This window comes from Pholcus phalangioides, unplaced genomic scaffold (assembly GCF_987345545.1).
Source record: "Pholcus phalangioides strain wild (caught in Gottingen) unplaced genomic scaffold, Ppha-v1.0 ptg000017l_1, whole genome shotgun sequence".
NCBI lineage: Eukaryota > Metazoa > Arthropoda > Arachnida > Araneae > Pholcidae > Pholcus > Pholcus phalangioides.
The window spans coordinates 50,216,050-50,234,964 of record NW_028301610.1 but is presented as its reverse complement, the minus strand read 5'-3'; the positions used below and the strand labels follow the sequence as shown (position 1 = coordinate 50,234,964).

Sequence of the window (18,915 nt, the reverse complement as noted above, 5' to 3'; positions counted from 1 at the left end):
GAAACTATTATTTGGGGCATGGAAATGAGTGAAACTGCCATCATTCATGATGGTAAGGTCCATGTCGTCTAACAGCCGTTCAACCATTTCCCCACGAGGGGTGTTGCTGTTAGAACCCCATATTATGTTATGTGCATTGAAGTCTCCAAGAAGAAAAAATGGTGGTGGTAATTGATCAATCAGTTGTTCTAGATCTCTCTGTAAGAATGTGTCATTTGGTGGCAAATAAATGGAACAGATGGTAACTCTTAGGCCTGTAGAGATTTCCACCGCGATGGCTTGCAGGTTCGTGCGCAGCGTTAGAACGCGCGACGACACATGATGTGGAACCAGCAGAGCAACACCGCGGCAGGCTCTACTCCCGTCATCGTAGTCAATACGAAACAGGGAATGTCGCCTAATGTTCCATGTCTCCGAGGGCTTCGTGAAAGTTTCCTGGAGTGCCACGCAAACAGGATGATAGCGATTGATTAAATCCTTTAGATCTTCGTAATTGGATCTAAGACCACGAATGTTCCATTGAATAATGTTGGCCATAAATTTTAAATGGATGTAGACGGTTCAAGGTCCTTGAACTTATTTCGGTCTAATTTCCGGCGAGTACCACCGGATTCTGGCGGATTATCGAGATCCATGTCACCAATTGATTTGTCATCAAGCAGTGACATGTTTTGTACTGTAGGGTTCTTCTTTGCTCTCTGAATGGCTTTTCTTGAATATCCGGTCTTGAATAGTTTAATTTTAGATTTATTTCCACTATTGAATTTTGGTTTAGTAGCTGTAGTTACTTTGAATGTGTTCGCTGTTGCTTTTCCTGCTTCTTCGGAGGTGGTGGACTCTTTCCGTATTCCAGCAGAGCAACAGCAGCCACAACTATTACATGGTTGGTTAAATGATGTTTGAGTGGATGTATCAGCTATGGGTTCGGTCTGAGTTGTCACAGATGCTTTGGTGACATTGTTAGTCTTATTAGCTGTTGATGGATTTGTTACCATATTAGAGTATGATGTACTAGCTATTGGAGTTTGGTTAGGGATTACACGACGGCGTGCTTCAATATATGAGATGTTATTGAGAACCTTGATCTTCTGGATCTCTTTTTCCTCATTCCATTTCGGACATTTCCTGTCAAATGCGGGGTGGTCGCCACCGCAATTGACGCACTTGAATGGTGAATTAGTGCAGCTGTCCGAAATGTGGTCCCTCTCACCGCACTTTGCGCAGGTGGGTTGACCACGGCACGCCATTCGTGAGTGACCGAATTTTTGGCAGTTGAAACATCTTACAGGGTTAGGTATGTATGGCCGGATATGGAGGTTATAATAACCGATTTTGACATCTTTCGGCAATGTTGGGGATGAAAATGTCAGAATTATATTACGTGATGGAGCTAGATTGCCATCTTTGCGGCTCATGATATGTTTGGCAGATGTTACGCCTTGAGACGCTAGCTCCTGGGTTAGTTCATCTTCATCCATGTTAATTAAGTTAGGGTCTGAGATGACGCCACGTGAATAATTCAACGTGGGATGGATTTTGACTGTTATGGGAATGTCTCCGAGAGATGTGAGCTTTTGAATGAGTTCGGCTTGTTTGGAAGTGTTGGTTTCGACGAGAAGGTCTCCTGAACGGAGAGCCTTCACTGATTTCAGAGTTCCAACTGCGCCATAGAGAGCTTTATCTATCAAGAATGGTGATACTTTTGACAGCTGTTTATCGGTATCAGAACTATGCAAAAAGAAGAATGAGACAGATGACAGATTTGAAGAAGCGGTTTCTGTGACAATTGTTTCACTAAGAGCAGTTCTTTGACGTTTTGGTGCATTTTTTGTTTTTCCCATATTTGAATGGGTATTGTTCCACTCTCACCCACCATGCCCACCATGGAGCCCTACAAGGGGACGCGCCCACGTAACCGGTGAAGGTTAGTAGCAACGTCAGGTTAGGTGAGAGCTATACACCACCAAAGCAGGCGAGCAGACGCGTTCAAGATCCAAGATCGTCGTGAAGCAGCACCAACAAACCTCAACGACGTCCGGCAGGCCCGGCCCCTCTACCTGCCCAGTAGTGTAACCCCTTCAGCCACCGAGGCGACCACAGCCGATTGACCTGGACGGGGCTAATCCAAGCCTCCCGTTTCGGCTGAATCCGAGGCCAAAGCTAGCGCATCAGGCTAACCAGGATCCCCATCTCCAGCCTTACGGGTCTCCACGCACGGCAAACACGCAGGTAGACAGCGTCCCGGATGGAGCATACGCTAGAAGCAATGCCCCATCCGGGAGGACCCCTCCCCGCCTGAGCGGGGCCCACAATGAGGGGTTGGACACAGAAGACAAACATGTACAGGACAAAACGAGACGCAAGACATGTACTGCAAGATGTGTAGAAATAAACGTGTAATTTGGGCTATTGAAGGTGAAGTATATGAGCACAAAAAGCGATGACAATGACGTGTGATAGATTTGGCGTTACCCAGGGTGCACCACGAGGAGGCCTATCACATTACACCCCTCACAATGAATGCTTTGAAATGTTTAGTTTTTTCAGGGAGTCTATCACACGCATAAACTCCACCAAAAATGTCTTTCAGAACAGGATCGTTCAGAGCCAACGTCCACAGCGTTACAGTGTCCATTTTTTAATAATCAATATAAATGTTTCTAGCCTTGTCGATTTCAATAACGTTATGGAATTCTGCATACACTATCAAATTCACCGTTTCTGATAAGGGCTCAGCAAATTTGAGATCGATGCTTAGAGAAGAGTTGCTTACCGGCGAGCTATGGCTTTCGTCTGCATTATAATCCACGCTTAAATCGAAGGCGTATAAACATAGATTATCTTTGAAGTTTGTATAAGCTATGTTTATGTCTTGATTGTGTAGATCGTTAAATAAGCTCATATAGCTTCTTGCATACAAGTTCAAATCATATTGAGGGGTGTACGGTTTTGAAGGTATCATCTGATTATCTTTTAGAATGCAGATGTAATTCACTCCATAGTTTTTAAAGTTGAATGGATTCTTTTTGAAATTACCATTGAATGCTGCATTCGATACCAATCCAACGATGATTCGAGTGGGATTAGGTCCTATATATACATTGTTAACAGTATTAGACTGAACACCAGAACCGAGCGTAAAACTTTTCACATCAACCCTCCTGATAGGTAACTTAACTACTGCGTGTTCCAAAGCCTTTTGTTGAGCTAGAAATATGCTCGGTGACACTGAAACTTTTGGAATGAGTAAAGCTGCATGTTGTATGAGGAGTTTATAATTTTCACTAGTCCCCATCAAAACAAATGCTTCTTTGCTGCGTTCAAATTTTAATCGAAGTGAGACATTTGGAATTATAAGTTTACTTTGATGAGTCAAATCTAAATGAAGAGGGGAGACTAGGTCAACTGTAGCGCTGTTTTTCGTAAACGCATATCGTTTAGCTAAACCAATGTTGAAAGGTCTTACTGCTTTTGTGGGATCTGGCTCATCTGCAGAGCTTGGTGTATCATGAGAAAAAAGTCCTGCAGTAAGGTAGGTGTTTTGAGCTTTTTCGGGATAGAACAATAAGGCTTCCAAAATGCTTCGATAACCATAATTTGGATTAGATGATATTAATTTATCATTGAGGTACACAGACACTTGAGAAGCCCATGTATTACCGATATAATTAATCACACTAACTTTATCACTTGCTTCATCAGTATTTGATCCATCAGCTTTCACAACTTTGACTTGTAAATGTATCAGAGCATTAGATAAGTCAAGATAATGTTCACTTGATCCGGGTACAAAGAATTCAATAGGGGATTTATCACTTATACTTGACACTGGACGAACTTCAACAAGCGAAGAATTCTCTATAGCTAACTGCACAGGATTTTCCGAAAACAATTCTAGTTCAGATTTCAGACAGTAACATTTATTTTTCTGCATGTTTTATGAAAATATATCAATGTCTTTATTTCCTTTCCGTTTTTTGCTTCTCTTTGATGGTTTCTGTTTGGTTTTTCGCCTTTTTATAGCCCCTCCAGATTGTAATTTTCTCAAAACATCGTCTTTTATACTCCCTCCAGTTTCTTTTAATCGATCTTTCGCAGATTCTTTAAAATTTCTTCCGCCAATTACATCTTCTGCAACTCTGCTTCCTGTTTTAATTAGCTGACGGCCAAGATATTTTCCAGCCGAAAAAATCATTGGAATGGCATAACGACCTAAATTTGACCAGAATCCATATCCTCTCTGATATCTAGAGCCTTGAAAATATGGGACATTTCCTCCGGCTTGATTACAATAATATTCAGTGCATTCAGAAACAGGTAACATGTTCAGGTTGCAGCTAGGCTACTTTGATTTTATACTTTTCGGGGTTGTTTTCTAAAACTGAGTACTAAGAACACTTTCCCTGAAGTAAAGGTTACGCGGGATCCGCTACTGTTTCGTATCTCTATTTCTATTGTATCGAAATATTTTTTTCTCACTGGAAAGTATAAAGGTGATGAATAAGTTTGAACTATCTGTTCATTTTCATCTTTTAAAACAGGAATTATACGTAGAAGTGGAGCGCTGACATCACCCACTCTACTATATGATGTAATGTCGCAATAAACAAAAAGCTCGGACTGACCTGCCGTTAAATCTAGAGGGTATTCACTGGTATAGATTCCTTCTTCAAATGATGAATCGCTAAACCCTAGCATATCTTTTAACTCATCGCAGAAGACAATTTCATGCTTTTTAGGAACTTCCATCTCCACTTTCTTACTGGGCAATATTCGCATAGAAACTTTTTTAAAGCTCGACAGAAACGTTTCTGGAATAGTATATAGACCAACAGGTATTTCTAAGTTATCAGATTTATGAACTTTTTCTTTCTGTTTGATCGGTTTTTCAATAATTTTAAAGTACTCCATATTTTCTAACACACTTTTGTTGATATCTTTTTCATTAAAATTAAAAAAAGTAATAGATTCTATTTCTTTCTCATTTTCATCTATACTAAAAATATTGCTAAGAATAGGAGCATGCCTCTTGCTAATTAACACAGCATAATTTGGCATGATATCCATAATGACAGTATTATCATCTCGATAAAACGTAACAACATTTCTTCCCACGATGGAATTGATGTTTTCATTCAGATTTTTGATTAAGTCGCCATCGAAAGTTATTGGAACGGTAAACGTAGGATTTTCAATTTTATTTCTGTTGATTACTTCAATATATTGTCCTGAAATATTAGAATATGTTGGTCTGAATCTAAATTCACCTGATTTATTGATGATTATATCTTCTTCAGCTAAGTATAACATATATAGCATCTTTGGTGCATGTTCTTTTGTGATACGAACTTCATAACCCTCAGGAATATTCAGATGAACGTTATCGTTTTCTAATCGAAACGATAGCTCTTCTTTTTTAAGATAATATGCAATGTTTTCATTAATAGTATCAAATATATTCTCATTTTTCTTGCCATCATGAGTTAAAAACATTGATATTTTATAAGTTCTCTCTTCACCCACTTCTATTTCGTCTTCATAAGATACTTTATATCTGTTGTTAACATCAGTGACATTCCACCAACTCCTGTTACAGATTATTTCAACAAGTCCAACTTCATAATCCATTTCCGTGAAATTAATAGGAGATGCTAATTTTGTTATGAAATGGGATTGAGTATTCGATTTGAACATAGTTGAACTGGCATTACTAGCCAATGTTACATAAAACTGAGAATTCATTTCAGCCATGATTGCTTTATCCACTGGTTGAATTTATCTGGAAATCCTCTAAACTTCACTAAAATCTCCTTATTCCGTCCAGATCCTCGAGATCGTAAAATCGTATCCACCTTCCAGTAATCGGTAAAATCTTTTTTAACTAATTGTAACTCTGGGGAATAGAAACGCCCGCTAATAATTTCTCCAGCAAGGTCTTTCAACTTATAAGTATGTGGAACGGTGTTGTATCTTCTATGAATCAAAAATATTTCATCACTCCATTGAGGTAAATATCCTTTCCGGAATGGTATTTTTCTTTTAGATATTCTCACTTGATCGTTTTCTCGAAACTTGAATCTTTTTGTTAAGACGCTTTCATCGAATACAGCATATGATTTTGGTTTGTAATTTTTCTTATGCACTTTGATAGGTGAGATTCCTATGCTATTGTGGATCGTGTTGTTGTAGCACTTTATGATGTCGGGTAAAATATCAATATATTTATAGGAATTTCGATGTTCGAATATTCTGTATATTTTCGTTTTTATAGTTCTGATGAGTCTCTCTACTAACGAACACTTTTTTTCAGAATAAGACGAAAAATGGTGGATGCCTTGTTTTTTAAAAAAATTTCGTACTTTTGCGTTGTAAAACTCGCTACCTCTATCTGTTTGAAGTTTTTTAGGTTTATCAACTTTGAACAATTTTTTATACGCTTGTAAAACACTGTCCTGTGTTTTATTTTTTAATGGTATAACATATGCATATCGACTAAAACAATCAATGTTAATCAAGATATACTTAAAACCATTGTTAAATCGTGCATATTTGGAAAAATCAATAAGATCCCCTTGAAACTGAAAAGATTTATCTTTCACCACCGTTTCAAGCCGTAAAAAAGAGTGCTTTGAAGGTTTATAAAGTGTGTAAACATCTTGAGAGGCTAACCACCTTCCAACATCTCTCGGTGCGATTCCTGAAGATTCTGCCAAGCGGGATACGCCTCCGAAACCACCTGGGTTGCGATAATCGTAATAAATTTTACTTAGTAAGGCTTCCATTTTTCTACAAGGTCACTTAGTTTTCTCCCTCTCACTGAGACTTGATAACGTTGCGGATCTTCTTCATCTCCGTATGTAGGTCTGAAATATGCAGAGGTTTCTGGACTCTGCTGTGAAGGCAATGGCTCTTCTGGAATTAATGACGTGAGGTATTTGTTAGCAATAAAAGACCTAGGTATATTTTGCGTCTTCAAACGTTCATAAAATTCATAGAACCCGAGGGGAGCAGTTTCTGTTTTCTTTGAACGTGATATAAATGAGAATATATCCGCAATATTTGATTTCAATATAGATGGTGAATTTTGAATTTTAATCTCACCTTTTTCATTGAAATTTATACCAGCTTTTTCCATTTTGTAAAGTATATCAGGAACAAACCTTTCATAGCGTTTAGGAACTGCCAACATAATTTCATTATAAATATCTGCAGGAATATTTTTTGAAAATTCATCTTCTTTAGTATCCTTCTCTTCTTTAGTATCCATGCTGACCCTAAGTGCTTCATAGGGGGTTTGAATCAAACGAGTATATCGAGTCAAAAGAGAACCTAATAATTTTACTTTTTGATCATCTGGAATTTTCCGTTCATTCATGAGTAAGGAAATTTCATCCTCGATTCTGTTTTCAGGTCTGCTCTGAAACTTTTGCGAATATATGAAGTTCTCAGGCACTAGAGCCATTTTGTTAGCCATTATTCAATTAATTTTCTAACGATCCCTCCGACCGTAGATAAAACTGCTGGAATCAAAAATGGAAGAAAGCCACCACTCTGTTTGATTAATATACTTTTTTTGACTTTATTCGAGAGTGATCTGGAAGCTAAATCACGCATTGCTTTTTTATACCTTCTCAGTTTATTGACATTCACTGGCAAAACACCTCGCAACACGTTATGACAGATTTCACAAAGACATTTCAACTGATCGGGAGACATTGTCTTTAAAATAGCTTTTCTTTGACTTGGAGAAGAACTTTTCAATATGGAAAGGAAATCAACGTTTCTTTTTATGTTATTCATTTTGGAACGTACACCCAATGAATTCCTTTATCATCGGCAAAACAGGAGTCTCGTAATCTCAAAACTTCTACACTTTGAGGATGACAGTCCACGACTAAATAGCCATAATTCTTTGCAACCGCCTTCTTATAAGAATCCCAAAAATAATCAAAATTTCGAGGAAAAGCTTGCTTGCCAAAACTTACTATATTGCTGCAATCACGTTTATTTCGAAATAATATTATGTAATGACTATTCAAACTAATATCTCGCATTATTTTATTTTTTGGATACAAGTTTTATAAAATCAAAATTACGCTAATCTTATGGTGATGAGAATTCACTGTAAATAACTGAGAAATTTTCTCATCAATTTTAGACATTAAATCATCGATTACAATCAAATCCCAATTTTCTAATGAATCTGGAATTCCTTTTTCAAATTTTATAGTTTTTTCTTCCAAAAGCCAGGGTTGGAATTCTGAACAACACCATAATACATTTTTCAATTTATCACCAAACACATTTTTATGAATCATTGACTTTGCTAGAGTTGTTTTACCTGATTGTGAACAGCCGCAAAGAATAACCGTAGATGGGTGTTTAAATTTTACATCATCAACTTCCACGTTAGTTATGGACATCGCGTGAAGAGGGAAATATTATACTAATTGTGAAACTGAATATGGTCGAAGTCGTAACTAAGGAAAGAAAAACGAAATAATCTCCTTTGTAAACCTCAATTGCAAAAACTGGTTCTCCACTGAAACGATGAAGCCGGTTCACAGACGTGCTGATGTGATAGTTTCTTCACTCGAAAACAAAGTCGTCGACATTGGAGTCGGATGAAGAATTTATAGAATATCAAAACGCGAAATATATTTCCCTAATGTCGATGGTGGTCCAGAGTCGAACCAGCCTATACTACTGATGTTGTGTTTCAAAATGTGGCAAACTTATTAGGCAGTCTGAATGACGTTTATGGCAACCCGTGAGAAGGCCTTCAATCTCTATACAAATACAACGCCACAACGGGCAAATTGCCCAACGAGTTGGCTGACTTAAGAACATCATGGATCCCCGAGCCATTTTTTGGAGGCCCTACCTACTACTGCTACACCACGCACCTCTAGGAGGTGCTGGCTGATTGGTGGCATTCCACGTTGAAGCAGACTAACACCTTAATACCGATAATCTGTTCTAAGAAGTAACAACAATAAGAATGGATGTATAAAAATAAACGTATAAGTCAAGTAATAAGAATACATGTATCGCAAATCTGGTTCCGTTTAATCCTATGAGATACAGGAACACCAGGTAATGGTGCTTTTTTGCATTCTCCTCACATCTGCCTGGTCCATGCGAAGTTGGTTCATTTTATCTTGGTGCCATCACGGGGTTTACCTCCATTCCGGATAGTCAACACTATCCACAAGACTGGTCTACCGGTGCGTGAATCGATTCCGTAAGCGTCTGTTAGACCCGTGCTGCCCGAAGAGTTGCCAAATCAGGAAATCAGTAAGGGATAAAAATTATTGCAGAGAAAAATTTAGAAAACAATTTTTTTAATGCAAATTATGAATGTAATTGAAAGGTCTAATTTGCGAAAGAAACCGTAATTTTTGATGCATTGCCTCTACTAGCTGGGAAACGTTTGTTATGGATGGTGAAGAGTGGCATCATCCTCTCGCAAGAACCGTCCCCGATTTTCCGTTTCTTTGGATAGTGGCTGATATTGCAGTAAAGCCATGACTTGGGATGACGAATAATGACTCGTTTCGACCACCAACTTACAGCACGAGCAGTTTGACCACACGACCCGTTCGTTACGGGACATTCTTCTACTTTTGACTGTTTTTCAACGAAGCTTGTTTGAATTTGTAGTCCTCATTGGGATCGAATGAAGATGATTTTCATAACTTATATATTACTGGGGGGGGGGGGGATCTGCCCCCTGCCACCTTTGGCGGGGGAATTAATTACTTCACTTAATTAGTTCGTGATCATTATTCACTGTAATTATTTATTCCTGTAACTCCGTAATTTGGAAATTATTATTTCCATTAGTTTTGGAATAATTTCTTTCAATAATTCTGTAAATAATAATTTACCGATTATGAAATAATCTTTAATACCGATTCCGAAATTATTTCTTTCAATAATTCTTTTTAATTATTCTCCCCATTGATTAGAGAATTTTGCCGATCTATATACAGGGTGATTTAGAAAAACGTCGCCAAAATGTGAAAGGGCAATTTAAGCATACGATAACAAGCCAAAATTGCATAGAAACGCTATCCGGAGCCGCTAGAGGGAGTTATAATACGCTTAAAGCAATCCGGAACTCGGCGAGCATGAAGTCGCAATTTCGACAACACAATCGTTCGAAAACACTTTCGTTAGGAGCTACACACACATCATCCAAAAGTGTGTGCGATACACCTTCCAGCATGTACCGATTCGTTAGAAACAAAAGAACCAGACTTGCCTCCAAGCAGGGCAGATGGCCCAACCAACCATGGTCCAGCTTCCTCGAGGATAATATTGTATCGCAAAACATAACACTGTATTGCAAAACCCCAACATCAATGATCAAACATGCAAGCTTTCTTGTCATTTTAAGGTTGAAATATGAAATTGAGGAATCGACTGTCACACATTGAAACATATTTTTGTCGTGGGGTTAATACAAATACAAATACAACGCCACAACAGGCAAATTGCCCAACGAGGTGGCTGACCTAAGAACATCATGGATCCCCGAGACATTTTTTTGGAGGCCCTACCTACTACTACTACACCACACATGCACCCCCCCCCCCGCGGAACCCCCCAACGAATCGGTACATGCGGGAATGTGCGTGTACGTGTAGTGAAACCTGACGTGAAGTTTTTGTTGTTTCTCTGTAATGCTTGTTATGTGTAGTGCTGCCATCTGCCACAAGTTTTCTAACTGTTGCAATAGGTGCACATCGTACTACATGCTGTGTAAAGTCTATTATTGATGGGTATAATGATAAAGTTCATATTTAATAGGGTTTGCTATTAATGGGCATTTTTGTATTATGATGTGATTTAGGGAAAATTCTTTGACTTTTCTGAAATTTTACCAAATAAAATTCATAAAAATTTGAGTAAAATATATACCAATATAAATTTCGGTCCCCTTAACACATGGAGCCCTGACAAATACAGTAGAATCCCGTTATAACGAACTCCAAGAGACCAGAGAAATCACTCCGTTACAACGAAATTTCTTTATAAAGGAATTCCAGGTTTTGCATTGGTCCTATGTAGACTTATCTGGGGGAATTAAAAAAGGGTTCCTTTTAAAACGACATTTTCGCTGTAACAGTATTCGTTAAAACGGGACTCGACTGTATCCATGCGGAAATCAGGCACTGGGTATTGTAGTGCATCGCCTATCTCTATTGGGCATTGCGGTGTGTTGCATATTGCGTTGTATTGCGTATTGCACTGTATTGCATATTGCACTGTATTGTGCGTATTGTAGTTTTGCTTATTATCATACATCGCATATTATGCTGCACTGCTGATTGTGGTTCATTGCGTATCGAAATCGGAACTAGGAAACTGGCAATTCAGTGGCTATTTTGCACGTTTCCAAAGTTCACTTTTGCTTGACAAGATAAAGATTTGACGAGTGACAAGGTTTATTGGAGGAGGTTGGGGGGGAGGGCGCCCCCCCCCTTCTCTCCCAGTTATCCCATTTCTTTGACTGGGAATGCGTCTTACAACTGAGAGAAAGGTGTAACTGAGAAATTACTGTATTTATTCTTTTGTGTGGCCTGAAAGTGTATTCACACATGTAATTCATGCTCATGTGTTTCAGGTTCTAGACCGACACGGGCACCCGAATCCCGCGTGTCGTTGATTCGATGATAAAGGAGAAGTTCCCACCGAACGAATTCCCGACCGTGACGGCGTCCAAGCACAGGACGGCGGTGTGCACATTCTCCGGAGGAATGCTTCTCATAACGCTGGGCATCACGCTCATCATGACGTCCATGTTGGTGCACCACCCTTACAGCGACGAGACGTCCGTCCTGATAAGCGGCCCGACGTGCCTCATGCTGGGTTTCGTCGTGACCGTGCTCAGTGGCAGGGAGCTCGTCAAGTACAGGAAAGTCAACCTCAGCATCGACTCGGAAGTCGCCAGGGAGCTCAGCACCGCCATGAGCCACAAGAGCTCGATCGCCAACTCGACCGTCGAGCACAGGACTGTCAACGTCCCGGTCACTACCAAAGCCTATTGGCCATCTTCATTTCGTGTCAAAAAAATGCAAGCTTTGATTTCGAACTTTGGTCTTCTAATATTGACGTGTACGAGAGAATAAAGCCGGTCACATTATACTTCCAAGATTTGCTGTATGATTTCTTACTCCTTCTGTGTGTGCGATAGTTCTCAAAGTGTGAGCAGTGGAGCTCTCGAGAGGGGAATGATCATACAGGCGTACGTCACCGCAACAGATTCGGTGCAACGCCCTCGAGAGCCACGGCGCACATCACTGTCATAGATTCAGTGCGACCTCCTTGAGAGCCACGATGCACATCACACGTGCATACACTCGGTGCGTACGTCCAGCACCTCCTAGAGATAGAAGGCCTCTGCACTGTTTGACATAAATGCCATTCAGACTACCTAGCAAGGTTGCCACATTTTGAAACACAGCATACTATTTCGTTTCTTCTTATTTTGGCGTAGAATCTTCCTGATTGGCTCACAAATACCTTCAAGACCAGACGCGCCTCCACGTTAATATTCGTGAGAACCTCTAACGTATTGGAGACGCGCCGGAGACCGTTTATTGAGTAAAAGAAAATCTGACTGCAAGAGCCATACAGAATGGACACAACCGTGGAAGACAATACTGTCCCATCACGAGTCCAAGATTCTTGGATAGATATATGTGAGAAAAGGAAAGGTGACAGAGCAGCGCGTCCGCTTTCGAGGGAGCTTGGTGTCCAGACCTAGGCTCCCACCCGGGCCGTCTGCGCCGGGGAGCATCTCTGCTGGCCGTCTGCCAGAGAGTGATGGCTCCCATCTAGCCGTTGCTAGAGAGCGCTCCCATCCAGGAAGCTGGAGAGCCAAGTTTTACCAAGGGGGGACACCGCGCCGTCCCTCTACGACGGTCACAGAAAAAAAAAATTGAGCGAAGCAGAGTGCCCGTGCTGTGCAGATTTCCAAAATGATGAAAAAAAAGTGCAAGAAAGAACAGTATACAAATATACAAAATGTACAGGAGATCCTATAATACACACTATATACACACGATAATACACATGTGATCCTATAGTTACGGCGTCGACATCAGGGAGCTTACACAAGCCCTGGGTGAGTTGGTCGTATCGCATCTCGTTGAGGGGTTTCGGATTACACCAGCATAAAATGTTGACCGGTGGAGCGTGATCTGGTAACTGGCGGGTCAAGATCATCCGTATTTCCGCTGTCAGAGTCGCTAGACGGGGGGGTCAGACATGGTATCTTGACGTAGAAGGTGCGAAAAAGCTTCCAAGAAGTTAATTAGTGCAGCAATTTTGTTGTAGTTGAAGGGGCTGCGCATCATACGTCGTTTCCATGCATATTGGTGCACGCTCCAGTCTCCCAAGAAGAAGGAGTGGTACGATTCCGTAAGGGTACATATGGAAACGTAGTGATGGAGATCGCCGATTCCCCCGCAGGCGCAGAAGTGGTTATTCGAGGCCTTAAACCTCTTCAAGTACGTCGGGAAGGGACCATGTTCGGTGTAAAAGATGATTTTCGTCCTTGACCACACCTCCCGACCACGTGAGACCGTTGGGACAATGAGGTTAACGTTGGTGGAAGTCTCCTCCGCATTCCATATGAGTTGCCACCTGCGGAGGACCAGCGTAGCAAAATGTGACTTCGCGTGCGAAGCTGGCAGCGGGAGTGATGGCAGAAGTGGCTGTCGTGGCGCTTTTAGCTAGGGTGTCGGCCTCCTCGTTGCCTTTAAATCCTTGGTGGGCTTTAATCCAGGAAAGGCGTATGCGTGGGTGCAGGAGGAGGGTATTACGAGTGTCGTTCACCAGTTGGGTTCGGTTGAACGGGTTTGATATGGCGTGGAGGGAAGAGAGGCTGTCAGTGAAGATCATGGAAGGTTCAGAGCATGATGAAGCGAAGCGGACCGCTTGGAGAATGGCAAAGATCTTCGCTTGGAAGATCGAGTTGAAATTGTTGAGTCGGGAGCTCCAGTCTTGTACTCGGACATGGTTGCGGAATGCCACGAATGCAGAGGCCACGCCGTCGGAGTTCTTGGAGCCATCTGTGAAGATCTGCCACTGTTGTTCGTTGAATGGTGCCTGGAAAAGAGCAATTTGGTCCGTGGGCAGCTCCTTTGACGGGTGCTGGGGAACGCTGGGGACCGGGCGTTCAAACCTGTCGGCCAGGAATCTCGTGTTAAAAAACGTGACGTCTTCCCTGAACCTAAGCAGCCGAACCTGGCGATTCTCCGCTTGCAGAACGAGGCCCAGAGGAGGGTTGTGGGTGGCCAGCTGGAGTACCTTGTTCGACGTGGACCTGTATGCTCGAGTGATGAACAGGAGGTGCGGGCGCTGAAGAGCCTGAACCGCCCTTGAGAGCCTGACGCCGGGGTCGGAATACCATATGGATGCGCCGTAGGCCACTTGCCTGACAATTATCTGACGATAGAGGGTATTCCGAAACTCCTTGCCGTAGCCCCAATTCGAGCCTGAGAGGCGCCTGAAGTCTTTGAGCATCTTTGCCGTCTTCTTCTGCAAGTACGAAACGTGCGAGAGGAAGTTAAGGTTCTTATCAATAATTATCCCTAGAACCTTAATTGATGAGGCATGCTTTAGCCTGACGTTGTTCAGTTTGAACGAGGGCTTCTTCAGGCGCTTGTTTGGCCACAGGACCAGTGATTTGGATGGTTCCACCTGAAGGTCGTTTTCCTGGAGCCATCTGGAGATCGTAGGGAAAACGATGCGTCCCAGTGACGTGACATTCTCCGGTTGGCGAGCGGCTAGGACTAGCACCAGGTCGTCGGCATAGGCTTGAAGGAACGCCTTTGTGCCAGGGGGAAGGGGGAACGATGAGTGGAGAAGAGGATCGAATGCGAGGTTCCAGAAGGCCGGACCGGTACATGAACCTTGCGGGCAGCCCACGTCCGTAGACGGGGTGACCTCTCTGTCCGGCAGGATATCCTCTAGGAGCGCACTAAATGGGGCTGGGACATCAAGGTTGCGGATGGCGCTGATGACTTTCTCGTGGCGTACGTTATTAAAGGCTCCCTTGATGTCCAGCGAGATGACTGCCGTAAGGAGATTCTCCCTGCGGTTTGCCTCGATCGAAGTCAGCAGGTGGCGAAGGGCGTCGTCTGCTGATCTTCCTGCCCTGAAGCCGAATTGCATCGGATGAAGCGCCTCTCCTTGCTCCAAGTAAAACGTCAGCCTCTGTGCAATTAGTTTTTCCAGTATCTTGCCCAGATTCGAGGTCAGCGTGATAGGGCGGGATGACGTTGTTAGTGCGGAACCGGCGGGTTCGGCTTAGGTACAAGTACCAGGCGGCCCTTTTTGCAGATGGATGGGAACAGGGAAAAATCCAGGCACTTGTTGCACACTCCTGTCCAGTAGTCCAACATTGTCTGGACAAACGCCTGTACAATTCTGTTGGAGAGCTCGTCTGGACCGGACGCCTTGTTGAGTTTCAGTGCCTTTGCTATGCGGAGGACCTCCTGTGGGTGGAAAGGCGGCTCATGATGTGTATTGATTGTCGGTGCTTGGATGTGTATGTTTGTCTCCACGTCGGGAAAAAAGTCCCTGAGCTGCATGGCTGCCAGTTCTTTTGCTGAGAGATGGGGATGGGGCGTAGGAGGCGATGGCGGTGGTTTCTTTGAACGAAAGATAGCTTTGTAAGGTGTTCCGAATGTTGTGTTTGTCGTCGTGCAGAGCTTTCTCCAGGATTCGATCCGGGTACGTTTAACCAACCGTTTGAAATTGGCGTGAAGTTGTCGCAGGGAGAGAGTTTCTTCCGTCGTGTCTTGTTGGCGCCTTTTGCATCTGGAGATGCGCCTCTCCAGGGCTCTGATGGCCCTTTTCTGTGTCGAAAGTTGAGGGGACCACCAGCGTATGCCCTGCGTGAAGGTTGGGGGTAACTTGACTCAGAGAGTGGATGCACAGGACGCTTGAAGAGCAGAAACCAGCGTGGTAACGTGGGTGTCGAGATCTGCTTTTGTGGAGATGAGGGCAATTCCCGGCAGAGTTGATTGAGTGCTGCAGGGAGATGAGCGCGGTGTCTGAGCAGGCATCGTTGCGTGTCTTTATACCGGATAGGTCCTGGCAGGTTGTGTTGAAGATGGCGATCGTGGACGTGAATGTCGATGTACTTGTGGCTGGAAAGGGATTTATTCCTTGTGTCCACGGCCCACTTCGTGCGATCAAAGATATGCTTGGAACTTGTGAATGCGATATCTGGCCAGCCGGAGCCCGTTCCATGCGTGTATGTGTCAGGTGAAGAGGGGTCATTCAGCAGGAAAAGGTCAAAAGACGACAGGAAATCCAAGACTTTTCTGCCCCTGTCATCTTGATTTCTATAACCCCAGACAGGGCTGTGGGCGTTGAGGTCTGTAGTAAAGATAGTGTCTGCCGGGCCTGCTGCCTGGATGGGAGAGTCCAGTTCGGCAATGGACGCGTCAATGTCCGCTAATGGCGAACAGTATGCCGAGCAGAGGACCACCGTAGAGGATGGGAGGGACAACTTGATGGCAACTGCCCCTTGGCTGTGGAACAGGAAAATGGGGGAAAAGGACTGGTTGATTTGGATGATTGCCGCTTTTGCGTTTCGAGACTGCCAGTAACGCCAGTTATTGGGGCAGTCCACTCTGTGGTGCAGTAGGGCTGGCTCTTGTACAAGGAGGAAGTCGTATTCATGTGTCCTGGGGTGGACGTAGGCGTTGGAGGTGGCGGCATGTGCCTTGTCCAGATTGATCTGTAGGATCTTAAGGCCTCTCCTAGAAAGCGAGGAAGGGTCCAGTAGGGAGTCTGAGTCAGAGTTTGAGGAAGAAGTTGTTGATGAAGACATATAATGGCTGGGAGGAGAACAGAAAAAAGTTAGGCAATGTAGATGTTATGCTTAAGCTTAAAGTTGTTTGATATCTCCTGTACCACTTGGCGACGGAATGTTGTGGTCTGTCCCGTGATGGTGATGCCACTTGAGGTAAGTTTAGCAGCGACTAGTGGTTTGGCTTCCAGCGAAATGATGTTGGAAAGGAGGATTTGCTCCATGAGGTCGTCGTAAACCTTCCTATTGGTGCCCTGTTCCGGGGAGAAGAAGTATGCGTGGAGGGCCCACTGCCTGGAGAAGTGCGAGGTTTGATGGGCGTTGCCCACTGCCCTTGCATACGTAGTATAGCGAGGAGGATCAATTGCGAAAGACTGTTGGGGGCGGCTGTTCAGATGCGGGGCGCTGGAGGGGTGGTCAGTAATGAGAGGGCGGTCCCTCTGGAATTGCGTCGCTCTGGTTGGTTTCGGGCGCTGCCCATGCGTGGGTGTTGTTCGGGCCCAGTCGTTGCCACTCACCATGTTGGGGCGCCGGTTGGGGTCAATAGTCCGCTCCTGTTGCTGATGCCTTCGGTCAGGGTGCTGACGAAGGTTCTGTTCTTGATGAGGGGTTGCCGTGTATCTATTGCGAATGGGGGGGGGGGGGTTCCGGTGGCAGGTCGAGGGGTGTTCCTTCAGGTATCTGGGCGTTTCGAAGTGGACGTGGCGGGATCGCTTTGGCGCATGACGCTGTCGACGACGGAACTTTTGGCTGGTGACCTCGGTCCAAGGGTTCTCCCTTCGGTATTGTAAATCCGGTGCCGATCTGTCGGCCAGTTCCAAAAGTCTCAGTTGAAAGGCGGTCGGCTGAGGTAACACATGGCCCTGTGTACTCGCTGGGGGATTGTCCTGTCTTGTCGTGTCCGCGGCTCTGTTGGAGGTCTCGTCCGCTGCTGTCGCTTGCATGATTGTCGGCCCTCTGGTGGTGTCCGCAAATTCCGGGGGGGGGAGGGATGGGTGCATCGTCCTCGTACGCCACTGGCGAGTCCGCTGAAGGGTTCAAGGCGTCCTGTGGAGGCGTGCCAGTTTTCTCCAGAAGTCCCAGGGCCCGGTTTTCTCTCAAGGGGGGCGTAGGGTGCATAGTTGATACGTTGCGGCCCCTATTGCGATTTCGTTGCGGTCTCTGAGGCCTGGGTGATGGAACGTTTACCTCGGGGGTGTTATCCTGTAGGCGGGTGGCAGCACTGAAGATTCCATCTCCTTCCATGATGTCCTGGATAGTTCTTTCCCTTATTTCGTCTGTCTGGGTCTGTTGGTTGCGCTTGTACTCTTTCGGGCGGGCGCCAGAGTTCATTGACGTTGGCGAGGTGGCGTAGTACCCTGTTCCGGCAGGCGGTATCGCTGAGCTCGTGGGGATAGGCATCTGGTCCGCCTTGTCGGCCCGCAGAGCGAGGGTATCTAAGTGCCGGAGGGCAGTCTTCCTATGGGCTGAGGGGACGCCTTAGCGGAGATTCTTCCCCTTCCCTGAAGCGTGCAGGACAATCTCCCTGACTTCTTGGATGATATCCGAGACGTTGATCAGCGTGCGGCGCGTAGGGGAGGTCGTAATCTGATCTGGGCCCGGCTTGGGAGCGTCAGAGTTCGCAGTGATTTTCGATTGCCCATTATGCCTTTCCAGGGGGGTAATTGGGTCAGCTGGCAGCGTTGTCCGGCGTGTTCGTGCCATATCTCTGGGGCTGGGGGCGTTCGCAGCAGGGGGATCTATGTGGGAGAGCCTGTGACGACGAGGGGGAGGGGAGTCCGCCGGGGAGGATCAAAGTCTTCTCCGGAGTCCGTAGTGGAGTACGGGATTCCCAGGTTGTTGTCCAGGGCTCTCCTTCTCTTGGCTTTCTTGCCTAGACTCTCGCCCCTTAGACTCCCGGCGGCGGGGGAGCATGACGGGTCTTCGTGTACCTTTGCTGCCAGGAAGTCCGATGACGAGGCTTCCTGCGGGGGGGGGGGCAGACACATGCTTGGCTGTGCGAACGCACAATGTGGGCGGGGGGAAAGATGACGAGTGTTCGTGAGTTTCTCCTTCTGATCGTTCTTCGTCGTGAATGT

General features: G+C 44.5%; 3 protein-coding genes across 3 annotated transcripts; all 3 read right to left on the bottom strand.

The window, feature by feature from the left end:
• Nucleotides 1-2,638: 2,638 nt before the first annotated feature.
• On the bottom strand, nt 2,639-3,934 carry LOC149074057 (uncharacterized protein F54H12.2-like). The gene has a single exon (XM_089247299.1). The coding sequence runs from the start codon at nt 3,932-3,934 to the stop codon at nt 2,639-2,641; it is 1,296 nt and encodes a 431-aa protein (XP_089103425.1).
• On the bottom strand, nt 3,284-6,217 carry LOC149074056 (uncharacterized). Its single transcript, XM_089247298.1, has 2 exons — nt 5,268-6,217; nt 3,284-4,811 (listed from the first exon to the last, which is right to left on the bottom strand). The coding sequence occupies exons 1-2, from the start codon at nt 5,749-5,751 to the stop codon at nt 4,354-4,356; spliced, it is 942 nt and encodes a 313-aa protein (XP_089103424.1). The 5' UTR covers nt 5,752-6,217; the 3' UTR covers nt 3,284-4,353.
• Nucleotides 6,218-15,299: 9,082 nt separating this feature from the next.
• On the bottom strand, nt 15,300-16,858 carry LOC149074055 (uncharacterized). Its single transcript, XM_089247297.1, has 2 exons — nt 15,755-16,858; nt 15,300-15,668 (listed from the first exon to the last, which is right to left on the bottom strand). Exons 1-2 carry the CDS (start codon nt 16,856-16,858, stop codon nt 15,300-15,302), a joined length of 1,473 nt encoding a protein of 490 aa, XP_089103423.1.
• Between the last annotated feature and the right edge of the window lie 2,057 nt (nt 16,859-18,915).